At 38.5% G+C, this 20,584-nt stretch overlaps 1 protein-coding gene across 2 annotated transcripts; it reads right to left on the reverse strand.

Annotated features, from left to right (window-relative positions):
- Window positions 1–504: 504 nt before the first annotated feature.
- On the reverse strand, window positions 505–14,938 carry C1QTNF3 (C1q and TNF related 3). 2 transcript variants are annotated; one of them, XM_002194121.6, is made up of 6 exons: window positions 14,373–14,938; window positions 9,303–9,414; window positions 6,961–7,115; window positions 4,213–4,342; window positions 3,405–3,504; window positions 505–2,324 (listed from the first exon to the last, which is right to left on the reverse strand). In XM_002194121.6, the coding sequence occupies exons 1-6, from the start codon at window positions 14,658–14,660 to the stop codon at window positions 2,165–2,167; spliced, it is 945 nt and encodes a 314-aa protein (XP_002194157.1). In that variant the 5' UTR covers window positions 14,661–14,938; the 3' UTR covers window positions 505–2,164. The 2 variants fall into 2 exon arrangements, with proteins under 2 accessions (XP_002194157.1, XP_030113779.1); XM_030257919.4 differs by having other exon boundaries at window positions 14,577–14,900.
- Between the last annotated feature and the right edge of the window lie 5,646 nt (window positions 14,939–20,584).

Consider the following 20,584-nt stretch of genomic DNA (forward strand, 5'->3'; position numbering starts at 1 on the left):
AACCTTGATGTAAAAAACTGTTGAGCTTTAAAATTGGAACTGCTCTTTGTTTGTCAAAGAAGCTTTTGTGGTAATTCACCTTCCCCTCTTAGCAGGTCAAGTTGCACAAAACTCATGAAAACAATAAAAAATGGCTTAGACAAAACATTACTTTCTTTTATATTATGGCTATTACATTAGATAATGAGACAAAAAGGAGCTTAAAATTAGTGTATGTCATACAGTTTCTAAGTGCTTCCTTCTGACCAAAATGGCTTTAAATGACCATGTCACAAAGGAAGAGTAAGTCCCCAAAGGAGACTTTAGAGATTTAAGTGTTATATGTATATATGTGTTTATATATTTACACACATGTGTAATATAAATATATTTTAATCCTTAATGCTGGCTTTCTCCCATTCAGTAGCAAAATGAATGCTTAGAAAAAGCATATTAAAATGAACACCTCTCTATTGTCTCCAAATGTTAATGTCCTTGGTAAATACAGACATCAGCAAACCAGTATAGCTTTATAACCATTAATCTTTATTGGATAACTGTATGTTTTACAAAGTAAGCTTAACAAAATAACATGGTCTCAGGGTTTGAAAACCTATGTGGCACAGACCTGACCCAAGCTGATAAAGAAATTATTAAAACACATAAGACAACAGTTCATTAAAGCTAGTATTTTCAGTGGTTGATGCATAAAACTAAAAAATCACAAGTCATAATCATCAAGTATCAACATGCATTTTCTTCATAAGATGTGGTTAGATACGCTAGGAATGTGTATAAGGATGCACAGATTCATAGATAGATTTCAATTCATTTGCTCTATTGTTGTACTACTGACACCTGTATCCAGTATAAAAGAATTTCAAATAAATATTTTCCTAACCCCACCTTCTTGTTATACATTAATGGCAGGTAATATCTGATTAAAATGTAATGTCTGTAAAAAGGTATTTATATTTCATTACCTTTTGTGTGGAGAGCCAGAACAATATACATTCAAACTTCAGTATTGATTTTGGTGTTTATTGAAATGAAAATATCAAGACAGAATTTCAGGTCCCAAATTTTAAAAAGCCAGACATGAGTGCTGAAGAGTGGCCCAGTATAAGCTAAACCAGCTAGCTTTACTACTTTTACTACTTTTACCAGTTTAAATACTGAACTGGCTTAGCTGCTGCTTTGCAATTGCTTTTCCTGAAATACTGATACTTGTAAGGCTGCTAGGAAAACTGTTTCAACAACTTCTCTGTTAAGGAAACATGCAATATTATAAGGTACATCCTTCTGGAGGACTACAAACACCACTAAGTTTATCTCTGTGCTGTTGGCATATCCTGATTTCTCTAGCATATATACCTTTGCTTTGACACCCTGCATTGGCTTACATCAGGTTTTAAAAATTTTAAGGCTAGGGGAAACATTACAGTTCCCTTGCCTGATCCCCTTCCCACTGCAAAGTAAATTACCTTAGCTTCAAGCTGCTACTAAGGCAAGAACTACTGACATTCTTCTTCTAAGAGAGAGAGAGAGACTAAGCATAAATATGTGCTAAAAATCTGTGAAAAATGACACCAGATACATCTTCAGAGGTTTGAGATGGGAATGCAATAAACCTGAATCCTTGACATCTATATTTTCACATTTTTTTCTTTGATTTGAGCTGATTCCAATCCAGTAAAAACTTCTTCCCTTAGATCTGGTCTCACCTGAGCCTGCTTATAATACATTCAGGCCTGTTTCCATGATGCAAATTTAAATGAACATGTGAGAAGAATTGAATAAATTATCCAAAATTTTTGAATCAGTTGTTTAATTCCTGACATATATTTAACTAAAGTATATTTAGAGAGGAAATTTACTTTATGTAAACTGCTATTTAAATTCTTTAAACTCATTTTCCTTTGTTTTTCATTCACTTTTGGGGAAGAGAGCAATAGCAACATTTAATGATTAATAGATGACAATATATACTCTGTGAATCTGTGTCAGCTACCCAATGTATTCAGCTCACCTCTGATACACAGGCAGCAGCACATTTGCATCAAAACAAGGCTTCTTGATCCTCCAATGCTGTAAAGTTATTTCACAGTCCAGTGAAATATACCAGTTCCAAAAAAAATGGGTTTTCACATAAACATTTATTGGGTTGTTTCTTTTTCTTTTCTTTTTACTTGGTTTCAAAAAGAAGAAACCCAGCAAAGGTGGAGAAGCGTTGATGGTCTCCATGGAGGGCTCCATTTCCCATTCGCAGCCAAACTTCATCTCCTTTGGCAAGTTTTAGGACTGCACTGTTTCCTGAAGTATCTGCTTTCCCTTTAGATTCATAGCTAAGGATGAATTTTTTAACAAGTCAGCTTTTTGTTTCTCAACAATCACCAAACAAACAACTTTACAAAAAAAATCCAAGAAGTATGTTGTTATCCTGAGGAAAACTTTCTTAAAGACTTGCCAACATTTATTCAGCTTTATAAGGAAATTTTGGCAACTTTCTACGTTTGATCTCCTAGTCAAATTTTGCACCTTACCTAAATTCATTATTTCATTCCTTCCTGAAGTTCTGGAATTGTAACTTATAATTTTCCAGGACACAGGAACAAATTTTTTGTTTAAAATGAAATGCTGCTCATTGATCACGACACTACAGATTTCCTGTCCCCTTGAATTCATTCCAACTAATTTTAAGAGCTGATCCCCTGTGCTCCCAGCACAGGCAGTGAGCAGACAGTCAGCTCTCTCCATATTGAGCCTTTCATTGGAATATGGGTATGTACATTTGATGTGGGCTAACCTCCTGGCTTTGCCTGAGTGTTGGTCCCCTTTCTTCTACCTCTTGCCGTTTCTGACATCAGTGCTTCAGAGGGAATAGAAATTAAGCACTTTTTCTTTTGCAGAAAAGATCTACTGGGGATGAAGCAGCCTGTGGTGGTGTGCTAATGATAAAAAGGTTGGTAAGTGGAAGACCTTTGCTTCTTACCCATCCTTACTACTGCAGCATAAACACTTCCCAACTTTACTGTCCTCATGTTAACAAGACTGTAACTACTAACTGAACATTTCATTATTTCCTTTCACTGACAAGCAAAATGAGGATGAAGATATATTTTATATTTTAGCAGAATGACAGCATGATACCACTAAACTCCAACCCTGACTTATAGTGCTAACTTCTTTCCCCTGAGTTTGAGAAAATGGTGATCAAGGTGGAATTTTAGGTCCAGCATCTGTGGTGTGTATGGTCCAAATATGCAAGCTGAGGACGGCAAAATAAAACAGGTTTTCTTGTTGGTTATTTTACTTTAGAGAATTTCGTCCAGTAAATGAACAATTTTATATTTCTTGAAAGGTGAGCAAGCTATCACATCCATATAAATGTCTTTTGCATTAAGATGGCCTGGCGTTTTACTTACCTATATAAGCTGAAGACTGTATTACCGTTATGCATCAAGTACACATACACTTCCTCCACATCTTCATGTTTCATCATATTGAAAGTAAAGAAATACACCCCTGAAAAGGTTATAAAATACAACTTGTTTGCTTCATAGAAAGAAGTAATCATGCTGCAGATTTGTGCTTCTTGCTTAGAAAACATAACAGCTGTGGACAAAACTGCCTTCCAGTTGTCAGCAGATACTTTGCTTCTGCTTATAGTATTCCAAAATCTGATTAATTCTGCATATGGCAGGTGGTGTTTTTGCTGCATCACAGCTGCATAAGAGGGGGATTGATGCAGCTGAGAAGTAACCCATGAAGTATTGTAATGCCTCATTTCCAGCCATACATCTGTTGCAAGTCAGCTTGCAGCTGAATTGGCATGGGGGAGGATGAGGATGAAGAGATTGACAGGAGGCAGGAGGTGGAGGAGGCAACTGTGAAGCTGCTGCTGCTTGCTACAACTTCAAGACTGTGGTTCTGTCATCACAGTGGCTGAAGGGCTAAAGAGCCACAGCAAAGCAGACAGTCCTGCTCCCTCCCTAGCCCTGGCCATGCCTCTTCCTCCTGCCTTTGTGTCAGCCCTAGTCTCACTGGCTGGCAAGACTTCTCTTGGCTTGCTCAGTTTTCAATTAAATTTTCTGGAAAGTAGGTAGCAACAGCTATGCAAGTGCACTTGCACTATGCAAGTGCAAAGGCAGTTAAATAGTGCCTCATCCTTTTTGACCACACATCTCCCTGCAGCTCCAGTAATTACATTTTTTTTTTTTTGCAAATGCTCACCATTCACTGGAGCACCAAATCTCCCGGTCATGACATCAAAAAAATTCCCAACATTGGTTTCAACGCTACTGAAGATGATCCCACTGTTCTGGTTGCTGAAGTGAGTAGCCATTGAAGCCATAAATGCGACCTGCAAAAAATCCAGTTCTCGTTCAGACAGTCATTGATGAAAAACACATGTGTAGAGCAATAAGGTACAGATTTTTTTTCTGTATTTGCAGTCTGTTTATTTTCCTGACAGAGATGTTCTTCTAGGGCTTGCTCCAAGGCCAATAAACTCCAGTTAACAAAACTCCCATTGAATGAAACTGGAAGAAGACTAGGGTTCTCATATTCAATTAGACTATTCATGACTGTAAAGTGAGCATATGGTCAAGTGTTTGCAGCTCAGAACCTTAATTTCAGATTTTATTTACTTTTATGTCTTGCTAGAATGATGCAACAGCAATATAGTATTGAAATGGATGATGTTTCTGACAAAAGGGTTTTATATTGTTTTATGTATTCCCCAATGCGTTTAAACTGAATATTGCTTTTAACTGCATGTGTGAAAACAAACAAGGCCCAGTAAAATGCATGCAGATTAGTGTTTCTTCTTAGAGATAGATGAAGCACTTCTATTAGATGTTCTCTGGAAGTGCAGCAGCTGGGACTCAATATACAATGCTTTTTCTATTTGTTACCCTGAGTCTTGAAAACAGAGGGTGGTGGAGACCAAGAGTGGAAAATAAGAAAATTAAAACTGTCCTTCAACTTCATGTTTCACTTCTTGCGCTAGAAATGTTTTATAGGAAGCAGCGCAAAAAAACCCACACCAGACAATTTGAATTGCCCTCAGCAATATACCAGGGAATGACCCTGCCAGCTGGCCTGCTTAGGGAAGGGAGTGACCTTTTCTGTAAGGCTATCCTCCCCACCACCCCCGCCCCACATTATGTGAGTAAATGAGTGAGCATTAGAATTGCTACACTTTGTTGCCAAAAGGTTACACAGAGACTTGGCTTTTTATTTCTATCTCAGCTTCTTCAATGACAAGTGTTCAGTTGCATCTGTTACTGCCCATCACAAAAATGACATTTTTTTGTCCGATTCCAGCTATGCTGGTATCTACAAAATAAAAAAAAAAAACAGCCCAAACTCCTTTTGATTTCAGATCCAAACCAGAACAAAACCAAAACAGACAATCAAATGCAAGTCTGGATCCAATAATGGAAATCATTAACCATCTGTTCAGAAATTTAAGGAGCTCCAGATGTGAGCTGAAAGCTTGGGCTGATTTTCCTTACCCCTGCATGGATGCATTTTCTGTTATGGCAAATTGTTAATATCTTGCTTCTCAGCCAGGATCACATCAAAGTTCATCTTGTGTTAAAGGAAAGCAGCTTCAATGGCAGATTGATGGAATTTATTGCTTTTGGTCTAGATTCAATTTCACAGTCTCTTTGACCCTAAGCTACTTTTTGTGGGCTGAACAGAACAACAGAAAAATATATTTTTTCTCCTTAGGTCTCACTGTGCAGTAGCAGGTCAACATGGATACACAAAGTTTTTCAAAATAATCCTGTACTTAAAACAGTATTGTATTCAAAAGTGTTTTCTCCTATACCACCACTGTCTTTAAAATTCTTAAGTATGGTGAGAAGAAATACTGTAAACATTTTTAAACACATCTGATAAAAGAAGTGATGGAATTTTAAGCACTGGAAATAGGTATTACAATATAAGCTGTCGTTGTTTATCCTCTTTCATCACTCAGTTTTAATTACAGTCCTACCATTGTCTTTATGTAAGAAAAAAAACAGTGGTAGTTCATTTTAAAATTGTACAACGACATACACTGAACATAATTAAAGGTATGTTTATAAGATATTTAGCTATACTCTGAGTATATATTATATATATTTATTATGTGTATATGCACATATATCAATATGTATATATGTATCTGTGTGTATGTGTGTATAGATATATATTATATATATATACATACATATATATTTATATATACATACACAAACTCTCTGTCATCTGCCAGATTTCTGGGATTTGAAGAAGCTTTAATGCAAAAGCTGTGAGATTGTGTCAATATAAGAGTTGAGCTCAACAGCTCAGGCTTGAACCCATATTTAAATGCTCATCTGGCTTTTGAGTTATTCATTCATAGGCAGAGCCTTCATGGTCCCAAACATATTTAAAATATCTAAGCTTATAAATACACAGGGTTTTTTGAAATATCACAGGTATTTTTTTGAAATTTCACAGGTATTTTTTTTAAATTAGAGACTCTTACTGCACTCAGAAATTTTGAGCCTGTATTTTGAGGAGCTGGATACATGTGCTTCTGAGAATCTCATGAAGCCCGGCTACCCTGAGAAACATGACTCCTTTACTCTTTCCATATGCTGTGGGAACTGCAATTATTTATGTGATACAACTTGGTAGAAAAATGATAGTCCCTGCTATTCTCCTTTAATAACCCAGATACTGGCTTTTTGCCCTCAAAGGAAAGCATATATGTTTCTTCCTGCCTATTTTTCAGCTAGGTTCTGACTAAAGCTTTTCTTCTCAAGAAAGATCTAGCAGAGCATTTTTTTCAGTAAGGACAAGGGCTGTATATGCCTGTTACAGTATTAATTTTCAAGGGGGTTTTCTTCTTAAGTATCTTACAGTAATAAGGTGCTGTTTTCTCAGTGAAGAAAACCATAATCAGAGATTTGCTGCAGCCAATATGAGCCAGAGATGTTGTACCTGTAGTTCTGGGGGAATCCCAGGGTAACCCTTCTCGCCTTTGGGTCCATGATGGCCACGCTCTCCTCTTGGTCCAATATCTCCTTTGTCTCCTTTCTCACCTTTAGCTCCCTCCTGGCCAGTTGCTCCATTATTTCCATTGTTTCCATGATTTCCTGAAGGGAGACAAAGCTTTCTGGTTTATTTAAATAAGTTATCATACTTTAACAGGTAAGTGTCACAGGGTCCTCTTCCACCAGCTTGCAACATGGTGCTCATCAGTGCCATAAACCCAGGCTGAGATGTAATGGATAAGAACCTGCAGTGTTGTCAGGTTGATGGTAGAGGTTTTGATGAGCAGATTTCCAGAACAAAGATTTGGGGTGTTAACTCTCATGGTGCTGTATAAACTGGTGGTGTCTCAAGTCATTGCTTTGTTGGGGAGATGTGCAGGAAGACCTCACCAGACAGAAGGCTCAAGGAAAGCAAAAGCCACTTTCTATTGACACATACTAGGCAGCTTCCAGAAGCAGTTTTGCTTTTCCTTTAGTATAAACACCAATTTCCTGGTAAATTAAGTCAATCATGATGGGGTAAGATAATTTTGAATAAGATTTTGCTATCTATAAAACACATCCACATAAATGATGAAAGGCTTGTAGTATTAAAGTAATTAAAATCTGTACTAAAAACAGGACAATGTGTATTCTCAGGGTGCTGGTTAGGGGTCATTTTGATTGCATAGTCCTAGATTTAAAGAGAGACAACATTTTTATAATTAAGCTTTTTTGAGATGGCTTACTATGAGTAAATGAATAAAAAGACTCATTGCAAAACATACTCATGCATCTGCAGTATTACTTACTTCCTGGTGTTGACTGACTAAATTACTAAGCAAATGTCTATGCAGCTGACAGGATTTTAGAGTTGGCTAGAATAACTGAACAATTATTATGCCTCCTGCAGCAAAAGCCTGATCTTTCAGCTCAGGGGATTAATTAATGTCATCATTGTTCTAATTAAACCAGAGTTGAAATTAGGCTCTTTGCCATCCTGCTTGTTTTTTGATTATTCTCTCTGGTCACAAATTTACAAGAATGGTGTTGTTTGAGATCAAATCTGATGATGATGTGATCCTTCAGAGTTTTCCTGTTAAGAAAAAAAACCCTTCAAACAAGGAAGCCAAATGGTGAAAGAAATTATGAACATTTTTGTTTGGATAGAGGAATCTGCAGCTCTTAAAAATTACAAGAATGATCCTTTATGTGAAGCCAGAACTGCTCTACCAGTTCAGAACAGAAGTCTGCAAGCAACATTTGATTCAATCAAGGGGAAAAGCGACTACTGCTGTTCCCCTTGCAGGCACAACATGAAATCCAGAAAAATCCTAGGGTGCAGGAGACTGCTGCTGGATGTACATTTGTGGTATCCTGCAGTGACAGAGAGTGGGACTGAGAGAGGAGGGAAGGGCAAAGCTGGGACTAGGCCATGCCCCAGTATGTCCATTGCAGCCTTGAAAATGTGGTTCTAATATAAAATTGTATCCTGCTTCTAAGAATCCAACAATTTATTTGTAAGTAATGGATCACTGAATTGCATTTTTTTTGTGATAACAGAAGATATAAGTTTTTGAAGAAGATACAAGTCTCTCTTTCAGTGACACGTTCATTTATGTTGTACCTCTGTTTAGGAATGGTGATTTCCATGTGATTTCCATTCTAAATTTCTATTCCTGCATTACCTGAAGGTAGCTGATGTAACAAACTGACACCTGCATGCAAGCAACATTCTCTAGGCTCTTCTATTTCCATATCAATTTCCAGATCAAAGTCTTCTTTGGACTTTTTTTATGTTAAAAAAAGTAGGTTTTTTTTATTATAAAAGACAAGATGCAAGAAGAAAGTGAATGAATTTCTGTGAGACAACAGAAGCATTGTGTTTCTGTAAAATGTTGGCTATCAGTATGCTAGATGAAGAAAAGCCTTTGAATACAGTACACAGTAACACAGCTGGATATACAAAGGTGGTCACAATAATCAGCTCCAGGGAACAAGTTCTTCCAAGTTTATTGGGAATTTCATGCTGTTTGAAGAGAGACCAGTTTTTCCTAGAGGTGTAATAAGATTGCTTTCAGTATGAATTTGTGAAAGCTGAATTTTAATGACAAATAGGTTTTCTATTTAATATACCTTAGAATATAACTGAAAATATCTCCTCTGAAATTATAGAAAAACTTTTTCCTGAATGTGTCTGATTCCTGAATACTGATGTTTGGACCACTCTCTGATATTTCATAGAATAAACTGCAATTTATATCTTGCAATTAGACTGCTAAAAAAAAGTGAATTAAACTTCATCTTTACCTGGCATCCCAGGGGGCCCAGGAGGTCCTGGGGGCCCTTGGTAGAGTCGAACTCCAAAGTCACCTCGGCAGCAGGAACTGCAGTCTGGATTCTGCGGTCCAGGTTGCGGAGGCTAAGTGCACAAAAATAAGCTTTAAGTAGCTCATCCATGGAGGACATCAATCTCATGCATGTTGGTTACAGGGTCTTCATTATATATTTCTGTTTATATACTTGGTAAGTTTTCAAAACAGTTCTTATCTGGCATGAAATTCTCACATAGTTATGTTATCCCTGAGATGTTATTTTTGCAAGATTTAAAGGAATAGCTCTAGAAGTATTCAAAAGTCTATAACAAATATTTTTAAAAACCCAACTCGTCCTGTTAAATAATGAGGGTTTTGAAAATACATCAATACCAACTAGTGAAATTTAGATGAATATTTCAATTAGATTCACATCCTGATCCCACATTTCAACTGACCTCTGAGTGATGACAAAGGACACAAGGGACTTGGTTTGACCTTCAGCAATGAACTGTCCTCAATAAATATAAATGAAACTGTGTTGGACCACCCAAAGAAGATACTAAAAAAATATCTGTGCAGCATATTCCTCTTTATGATCCCAGACCTGTATATTTACAGGCTACTAAACTTGGGAGACCCTAAAAAAGTGTTAAGATGCAAGACAAAAATTTGAACTTACCACAACACAAGGTGTTAGGGGCTTTTGATCATTTTTAGTGGTGAATGTGTAACTGTGGAAAGCTATATGCTGACTAGTACAGCTCAACTACTATAGTAATCAGTTTAATAATGGTTTTGTTTAAGCGGTTTTCTTTTCCATACTATTGTGTTTATACTAATGGAGTACTCATTCAATTCTGACTGAATTTCATAACTTAGTTATCATAATCTTCTAGTACGTCAGATAAGGCCAAGGTTCAGTGTTTGATTTTATTTCTCTACCTCCTCATTTATTCCCTCTTTGTTTCTTTTCCCTACAATTCTTTCCTAATATCCTGAGATGCAAACCTGCAGCTCTTAAAATCTGGAGTGGGATAGTTACACCAATCCAACTACTACTTTAATCATTCTACTATTTGCCTTCCTATCCGTTCTTTTCTCTAATCTTTATCATTGTCAAATTACATGCCCAATGCAGACTTACTGGTTTAGTGGCAGAAAATGAGCCTCTGGCAAGATGACAGCTGTCAAATGAACTCACAAATGTGCTGTATTCCTGCCCTCAGTGTCATCAGTGATGTCATCAGAAACTTTCTGCCTGTGTTTTGGACAATACCAAGTACACCCTTGGAATTAATTGATTTCTGAAGGCTTAGGAACTTATGGATATAGAAAATTCATTTCATGACACCACCAAAATACTGCAGCTCCTCCAATGAGACAGACATATGCCCTGTCCAGCTGGAACCAATGATGCTGGAGTTACCATGGAAATAAAGGCCAACTAGACAGCTAAACAAACATCCTTCATATTCAAAGAGTTATGGAAAAGTTAAGACTTGCCAATGGGCAGAAGGGCTTCATATTTATGGGGTTTGGTCAAGGTTATGCTTTTTATATTAATTCTGGACAAGGTCTATGCTTAATGAGAAAAATAGGTTCTGCCTCTTGAACTGTCTCTTCCTGGAGAACTTGTTTATATTTTTATGGCTGTTTGTCTCTTCCAGTTGTTAGGCAGGACATAGCTGACAATCACCCGATGCACTTTTTATAGTATTTCTGGTATGAGAGAAGAAGTAGCTCTGCTTTCAGCCCCTTTTTAGTCCTTGAAAGGGAGGCAAATACCAGAGGACTAGAATTTTGCAAGCATGTTGTACCCCCTAAAAGAGTTATGTTTATTTTTGCATTGAGATTCAAATCTCCAGCTTTTTTTAGATAGTACTTCATATTCATGTTAAAATTGAAGGTGAACTAAAGGTGAACTTATTTGCCAAGAGCAAATAAGAAATATCAGCCTAAAAAAAATGCAAAGACTTAGAATGATGGATTGTAATTGAGTGAAGACATGAATACAGCAAAGTGGACTGCATGTGGGACTCTCTCTATGCAGATGGAATTTGGCTTTTTCTGACAATGTACTGAAATCTTGAATAACTTTATTAGAGAAACAGGTATTTTTAAATAAAATAGATACAAGCAATGATCATAACAAAGTGCTATTTGGCATTACCTCAAAAAAAAAAAGCTCATCAGGTTCTTAGGTGTGAAATAAGGCAAGTCCTGCCAGCCTAGTATGCAACAGTTCCACTGATTTAAAAATAGCTGTTTATGCAAGTCATAAAGTAATTAATTTATTGACTTTACTCTTTCACTAGGAGAAAAAAAAATATTCATGGTCAGCTGCCAAGGTTGATGAATATTTAGAATTTTCTTCAAATCTTTAAAAGCAGAGAACTTCATGAATAGTACATTTAAAGGAAAAACATGTTCCTAAAGTAAAATTACACTCAAATATGCCATAGAGATTAGTTACAATCAACTTGCCAAAGGCATCCTTTGCAGCCATTTGTGCATAAATTTTGTCAGTGAATATTTGGCTTTGCTGCCAGAACATGAATATGATTTAGGGCTTGTGAAATGCATCTGCCACATTGATATCCTAACACTGATAGAAAACTGGAACTATTTCTGAGGCAATCTGCTGAATTTCCCATGATTTATTATATAGGAGAATGATCTAGGCAACAGATGGTCTATTCAATTCCCTTAATTTCAAGCTGTGAACAAGTCATAATTGGATACCCAGTCCTTTTTGACTTCCTGATTAATTTTATGAATTTCTGTTTTATTGTCTAGGACAACGTAGAAAACAAGTAATATACCTCCACTATTCTTGACTTCTGTTCTGAATGCAAATTATCTGTCTCTGTTTGCACTTAGGCCCTCCATGCCCCGTCTCCAAGCAAAGAAACAAAAAAAAGTTGTCAAAATTCAGGGTAAAACACTGCTTGGCTAGTGATATTTAAAGATTTTCAAAGAGCAACCTGAAATGGAAAAATGGTCAGTCATGATTCTCCCTAGTCACTAAGAGTCCTTGTTCTTGGGAAATGCATGTTATATTTTACATGAGTTGACAGCAGTGTGGAAGCTGGCTTTGCACCCAGTGCAGTAAAGAAATTAGTAACAACAAATGCTATCATCTCTTTTCCACAACAGGGAACGGGACCTTTGAAACACTTCAGCAAGAGGATGAAATTCCCCAGCCTAAATTCTCTTTAGCTGAGTAGAGCTATTCTATCTAAAACGATCAAGAAAGCAGGAAATAGGAATTGAATAGTTTCCATATAACTCAAGGGAAAGAGAGAGATTTGACATGAATTAAAACATGTCAGTGCCACCTTTGTTCTTTCTCTGCCTAGAAATTCCTGGAGTCTGGAAGTGGAAAACACTTATTGCATAAGCCACTGTGTGATTGATTATCTCTGTCGTGCATCTGCTAGTGCTCCATTTTATTTCAGTAAGCCAAAAATTGCATTATTTCCCCAGAAGAGATTGGTTCTTGGAGATGGGCTGGCAGGTAAATGACTGCCATCAGCTGTACTCGGACTCACCGGGCTTGTTTTTATTGTCACAACCAGTTCCCCAGCAGGCAGCTCCAGACAAGTTGCATTAAACTCTCTGACAAGCAGACACATGCAGCCTAAACACACTTTCTGTGGGGGTGAGTTTGAGCCCTAAAAAGTTGTGGTTTTGCATTAAATTCTGCATTATTTACAACTGTGTAGTGTTAAAGGGGAATCTTTTGTGCATGGTCCACAGCACACAGCTGCATTATTCTCCCTTCAATAAAGAGGTCTGCACACACTGGCTGGCTCTTTGGACTGTACACCTTATGTTTTACACTGCTTATATTCCACAAGTGGTTTAACATGCCTACAGTTAAATATCTGTTTTGCTGAGTGCACTAGAGGAACATTTAACTCCTGCCCAAGAAATACAAAATCAAAAGCACTGTGAAGTTTTAATACAGGGAATACGGTGGTGTATTAAACCTTTTCTCATCCTTGGATGTGTTTCAGTTCTTCAAGCCCAGCACAGGATTAAAATCAGACCTCTTCTCTGCTTATCATAACATAGGCTATTATTTAATACTTATCTGCATGTCCTTGCTTTTGGCAATTCAAAATATCTTATTTTGATCTGAATAAATTTTAAAACCCCAGAGGGTAAAAGGTGAACTATACAGGACTCAAATATTCATATCAGCTGTAGGAAAAAACACTCATGTTCTTGCGGTTAATAAAACACATTGATCAAAAAACCCCCTTTCATTTGAGTGGAATTTTGTTTTGCCTAGTGCTAGAAAAAGCTTCATATTCTGCCCCTCAGTTTTTTTTCTTTCAAATTTGGACTGCAATATTTTGTGTATAATCAAGTTATGCCATATTCCCAGTGTTATAAACTAATGACTGTAGTATGTAAAGTGCCATGAAAAACATAAAAGGATTCTCAGTTTAAAATGCAGATACTGCAGATGATTTAGAATTTCATTGCAAGTCTTTTTTCTTCTTAAACTCTCAGTTGATTTATATTATTAAATCTACTCATTACATTCCTATCTGTTTTTTTCAAGCTACTCCTTAGAATAAAATTTTTGAACATTCAGAATTTCATTATTTTTGTCTCAAGCACAAGAAATATACTTTATATATGTCATTTTAAAGTAAAATTATTCTCTGCTAATTGAATCTCTCCAAATACCTCTAGAAATGCTGCAATTTTCCTTCACATCCAAATGAGTTAATAATATCTAAAACTTTTATATATAATTAAATAATTAATACCTTGGGATAATTAAGAGACTGTATTTCAGCATATATGATATATCACAAGTTCACAGTTTCTACAGAACAAAGCAGTACTGCCTGTGTTGAAACCAGTGTCCCCAACCACTGCTGGTTCTACCAGCTCATTAAAAGATCCTGTAAAGCAGCCCAGCAGGTTACAGACCAATATACAGCTTCAATAAAAATTATTTCATAAATATATCACTAGTAATGTTAGCAAAAAAAAAAAATCTCATTAGCTTTAAAGATATCTTTAGAAGATTAATTCAGAGTACCTGGACTCTATCTGAGGTAGTCAGTTCTACATCATCTACCTCTGGTCTCAGGACTTTATGGTCTGTAGATGTGCTATTAACAACAGTCCACTCTATAAGTTGATTCCGCTGTTTCAATATTTCCCTGCTTCTGGAACCTTTGTGACCAGTCTGGTGGTGACTTTGCAATATTTTGGCCACTGGTTTATAAGATCTTCTGCTCACCTCCATGTATTCATCTTGACACAGGCAAAATGGAAGAAAAAATAAAGCCAGTAGATGCCAACTGATGAAATCCTTCTCTGCCATGTTAATCAAAATAATTTTTCAGTCCAGCAAATGCCTTGCAGAAGGAGAACTTCTTTGCTGCACCAGACGTTATGTGGTCCTTTCAGCTTTTCCACTAGTAAGCCTGGCACTGAGGCCAGTACCAGGTTTTATATGCTTGCATGCAATAAATAAAACTAAAAATGCCAAAGTGACAGGATCCTTCATCCAAAATCAGTCATGCGCCTTTAAACAAACCAGGCATTATTCACCACTTCACCACCACAAGGAAAATTGATTTGTATGCTGGAAATGACCACAGCATTTAATGGACTCCTGTGGTTCCTATTTGGGGGCATTAAAAAATGTAGCACCTTTCCTTTGGCATGTTTTTGTTTAAGTGTGAAAAAATGTGATGGAAATGGGGAACATGTGGCTAATGGTTTACGCTCCTTGATTAGACATGGAAAGGCTGTGAATTCACACTCTTAAATGTCTTTTGGACACAGTCACCTTTCTTATTTGCCAGGAAATTCACACACACAACTGCATCAGCCCAGTCCAAAAAACCCTTCCAAAAGCAATTAGGAAACAAAAGCACAAGAGGAGCTTTTGCATATGAACCTGACCCAATGGCTGTTTCTGACTATGCTTTTCATTCACTAGAAGAAAAATATTGAATTTCTGTCAGTTGGCCAACAGTGGAAGGAGACCGAGTAAGTAGCTTTAAAAAACTGGGTTGAATTCACTTTCACAGAGCCCCATTTCTCAGCATTAGTTCAACATGCTTGGCCAAGTAGTATTTTCTCCCTTGAGTTCCTAATGTTTTCCTAAATGTAATTGCCAAACCAAGTTTTATGTTTTCACTGCCAAGTAAACTTATAAGTTTACCGGGGGCTTATTTAAGACTAGAAGAATCCAATTATATTTGTATAATAATAATATCCTTATTTTACTTTTTGAACCACCCACTAGTATTCTCTGGAAAGCCATAACTGCAGGATGCAGTTCTGTACACACATCCACAAGCACACCCAACCTCCCAAAAACAAGTAGCTCCTTGGTCTTTGAGCAAGACTTCACCAGTACATGGCTGCAACAACATTACTGAAGAAGGCATTAGTCCCAGGAATGATCCCTGCTGCTGCAATGTCATGGCTGCTAAGTGATGGTGAGAAAGGACTCGAATGATGATGGGAATATTCTCTCTATTCCATATTCTGCTTCCTTCTGTGGGAGACAGCAGGACAAGGCATTCCACAGGAGGGGCACTGGCTGCAGAGGAGTGAGAGGGGTGAGCCCTTTGCACCTGGGGGCTTTTTGCTGGTGTCACAAGCACAAAGAGTGCCAGTGTTGGCTGGTACCAGTCCACTTGCCATGGTAATTTCCTTCTCAACAGAACACAGAGAGGAATGTAGGCCTGCAGCACTCCCCTCAAAGACAATGCTAGCCACCAAACACAAGGAGTCTGGGACAGTGCTCCAGCCGACTGGAGGCAGCCAAGGGCTGGTCTTCCCTTTTTCTCATTCTCCACCAGCCAAGTATGGCATAGGAGCAGGAACCTCAGCTCCTGTGAGCTCTGTGCTTGCCCCCAAGGATAAACATGACCCAATTGTCTCAGTCACACTCACTCTTCACTGCCAGGAACAGAGGAGGCTCCTGGTTATCTCAGCCCACAGGCTTGCAAGGCAGAACTTCATCTTCTTGCTTCATGCTTTTCTTGTGTTCATTGCTCCTATGTTAAAGATTTAATGGCAGAAACTTTTAATTGCAACTTAATTCAATTGCGGTGAATTTCAATCTCAGATTCCCAAGGCAGATATTCATAATTATTAAATAACACTTCATAGATTAGCTCTTGAGCCTTGCTGCAGTATATAAATATTAATTAACTAAAGCGTCTTGCAGAAGAGGCTCATTAGCATATGAGTGACTTTATGACTACAGAAACCCCTGATTTTTTAAAAATTGCAAATATTCTGGTTATTTCACCAGGGAAACAGAGGTGGAAGAGAATTTACGGAAGAGTGAAGCAAGATTCAGAAAACACAGCTGCACATTCTGAAGAAGTAGCTGCCACCAAAATGGGGTACACTTATCAGATAGAGAGGACTTTCTTGGTAGGAAAGGGGTTTGAAAACCCTGGATTTTGTAAAATGGGGGATGATATTTGTCTTGGCACTTAATAATTTGATTCAGCAAGTGCTGGGACAGCACTGATGTTTTCAGCTGACATTAGGGCTTTCATGGCTTTCCAAAGTCTGTTCCAGGAGCTTCCTGTGACAAATGTTTCCAGTGTGAGTAATGAACATCCACAGCACCCATGCCCCAAAGGGAGACGGAAGAAAACCAAAAAGATTTAGGCTTCAAAGCCATCATCTATCATTTCATGCAAAAGCTGAAGCAAGCATGTTTCTTGGCAGCTATTAGGAAGAAGAAAGATTTTTTCTCTTCCTTGCTCACTAACAGAGTCCACCTGGTCCCTGCCCATCACTGCTTTTGTGGTTTGATGCTACACACATTTTTTGGTCCCAATTAATAGCAGAATTTGGACTTTGCTCTTTTATTTCCAATCTTTTGAACACAATCCCATCTGCAGAAATATTTGCTGCCCATTATTCTGCTCTGTGCCTTCAGCTAGGAATAGCTGTCCCACAAAATCATTGTCTAAAGGCAGAAATTCTGGACTCAGAAGTAAAAAAAAATAATGGAGGAGTTGGTTCGCATTCTTCATTCTTGATCTCCAAATGATCAAATACACTCACTCAAACATGTGGTCCGAATCTAAAATAATAGGACATCAAAATAGCAGAGCTTTAAATTAACTTTCTGCTAGAATGAAACACTGAAAATGCTTCATGCTGAGATAAACAGATCTTCCTGATCTGGAGATGAAAAAAGGACTGACTGACCTAAAAAGTTTGGTTTTGCTTTTAGGTGCAAGGTTGGTGTGTGTTGCAGGTGTTCTGACTAAGAAAATAAAATCTGACCTCTTCCCTAACTCCTTGGTATGCATTTGCACACCTAGCATCATCCTTCCAGCCTTTGCCGGATGAATTCACACACGGTTGCCACTACGTTTTTCCTAATGGTCTCTGGCAGCAGGATGTACCTCTATCTGCTAATCAGCAGCCCAAGATGAGGTGAAGCACATGGGTCTGTTAATGTCAACTAAAATGCAAACTGAGGGAAAGCTGCTTCCCATCTTGTCTTGTTATTCATAATGACATTGGGTAAATGGGTTATTTGTGAGGTTAGTATGTAAAATTGAAGGCTACTGTTTCAAGAGGCAACAAAACAGAAGTATTACAAAAAAGAAATTTATAAAGTATTCTGTGGCCCAGAGAGACTTGTATCTGTAATTAAACATTAGTGGCTCCTTCACTTACAACTAATCCTGTTTGCAGTGATAATTCCTCCATACCAGACACAGAGATAATCTGCACTTGCAGTTTCACAAGCAAGTCTCCACTGAGACAGTAAAAGAGACAGGCTACAGCTGAAGGAATGAGGGTGAGCCTGCCCTGTGCCACCATGACACACTGACCAACTCCAAACTCCCAGGCCACAATAGCTCTCTGGGCTCTTTACTCCCTGGGTACACTCCTCATCCTGCCCTCATAGGGCTGCCACCTCCTTGGTCCGTCTGGAATTTCTACCATTCCTGCAGCTGCACAAGGATGAAGCGTCCTCTCTCTGGTGCCAAGGAAGAACCCCAGCACTGCACTGCCCTTTGACTCAGTGCTCTAGCAGCCTCAGGCAGAGCCCTCAGACCTCAGCCTGGCACCTTTGAAATCTTTTCCCATGTCTGTGCTGACTATTCCAAACCCACAGGAACAAATGAAGTATTTTCACTGAAAGGTTCTGTGATCTGCTCCTTTTTCTGTGTCAATTTTGATCAGTAACAGGGATTCAGGAAAAACCCACCACCCTCCTCCCCAGGAGAGCTTCCAGAGTGGGCCACCAAGGGGAAAACAGATTCATGGGGCTTTCTAGGTGTTTTTCACCCAAAAAGGGCTTACAGTCACCACCCATGCATCAATTCTCCATGGTTAAACATTTTGTTCTCAAACCCACAGCCACTGAGCTCTGCAGGCAGTAGTGGTGCAGTGAGTGCTTTGTGCAGTTTGTGGCCCAAGCTGTTTGTGGTTTGCAGTCATACCAGCTCCCTGAGGTATACAGCAGAGAAGTGTGTTTTATAGGTGTTTCCCAAACTGATTATAGGAAGCTATCCCATTAGCTGTGGAGAATGAGAGTAGGGCAAATTACACATCTTATGCCCTCACCCAGTGCAGATGACTTCCCAGAAATGTGTGAATTCTCCCTAACTATGACTTTTCCATCAGTCAGGAAATCCTCTTGTCTTGCTTGACACTGGAATTTTCTTTCCAATATAATATGAGACCTGGGGCTGAGGTCCTGTTTCTTTCACCTCTTCGTGAAGAGAGTACTACCTCTTGGATTCCCCAGGGTACTACCCTGAGGTGATATGCTCCAGCAGCCTGGGACTACCACTGCTACCTCATCCCTCTGTTTTTACAGCCTAAAAACATTTTTCTCACCCCATGCATACACCTAAACTGAGGGGTCCTCTAAAAGGGCAGAAACTCAGACCTCAGCTCCCAGCTACAGGAAAGCTGCAGTCCAGATGATCCTCCAAAACATAGCTCAGCCTCTGCCAGCTCATCTGCACAAACCCTTGCTCCAAAATATGTACCAGAGAAATATCAATGCTATTTGTCTGTGACAAACTGCCTGGATCAGACATTTGATGGTCCCAGATGGGATGGCCAGGTGGTTTATCCAAGTCCCTTTCAAACATGAAGAAATAGATTTCACAGTGGTGATGGGGCTCCAGTGATGGAACAAGTAATGCAGCGTGATAAGCTTTTTCCAGTGTGCAATGCATCAGTTATCCGTCTCTAATTGAAGAGCCAGAGCACAGTGACTTCCAAGAAAGCAGGGTGGGGAGAGAACAGACATGGTGGCAAGAAAATAGCCATGGTCAACATTTTTGTCAGGGATAGATATCCCAGTTTGGATTAAATAAGATCTAGCCCTAATGTTTGGCTTCCTCTTAATTCACCTTTTTTTCCCTCAAGTTTCAAAATGTTTAAGTTTATTTCTTGAAATATGCTCTTCTCTGCAATTCCTTTGCTCTGGCCAGGACCAAAACTGTACACAGCTAAGATACCACAGAAACAATTACTCATTATTTTAACCACCCAACAAGCAGTAATGAACATCTTGTGAGAGCCCCTGTTCTGACTGCACCCTCAACACAAACTCCGCACATGCAGGAGGGGTGGTGAGTTCAGGTGAGGTGTCCTGGTTTTGGGTGGAAAGCTGAGAAGCAGTTTCAGGCCTGCAGATTTCTTTTGCCCTGAACAATGAAAGGCACAAAGAAAAACGGTTCTCAGTGTGCTCTCATATTCAGAATAAAATGTAAAATATTTGTCTGGGGACTGTAAGCAGAATTCCAGAGTTTGCATGACCCAGTGTCACACAATTTCTAACAGAGTTTCTCAGATTCCAAAGATCTAGAAAAGACAATATGTCTTCAAGAAAGCAGACTATCAAGTGAAAAACAGAGTTTATATTAATGGTCATACTCCCCCAGCTTTCTCTCCCCTGCTTGGGCTCAGGATGAAAATGAACTGTGGCAGATCCATAATCCATTAACATGGTAAGATCTTGTTACTGGGATAGTTCTTGACTGTTGTTATTATACATCTGATTATTCAGGTCTTTGTTTTATTAATATATTGGGACATGGGACACCATCGGTTAAGGGTGGGGCTGTCAGGAAAGTGGCAGCGCTCTGGGTTTGGATTTCAACTTTCTGGTGAGCTCTGCTGAAATTTTTAGGCAAAAGGTCCAAGGCCTTGCTTGTGAACCCACTGCATCCAAGCTGCAGTCAAAATAACAAAAACCTGTGTCACCATGCCTGGGTCATGAAAGCGATA

Source organism: Taeniopygia guttata, chromosome Z (genome assembly GCF_048771995.1).
Source record: "Taeniopygia guttata chromosome Z, bTaeGut7.mat, whole genome shotgun sequence".
NCBI classification, from domain to species: domain Eukaryota; kingdom Metazoa; phylum Chordata; class Aves; order Passeriformes; family Estrildidae; genus Taeniopygia; species Taeniopygia guttata.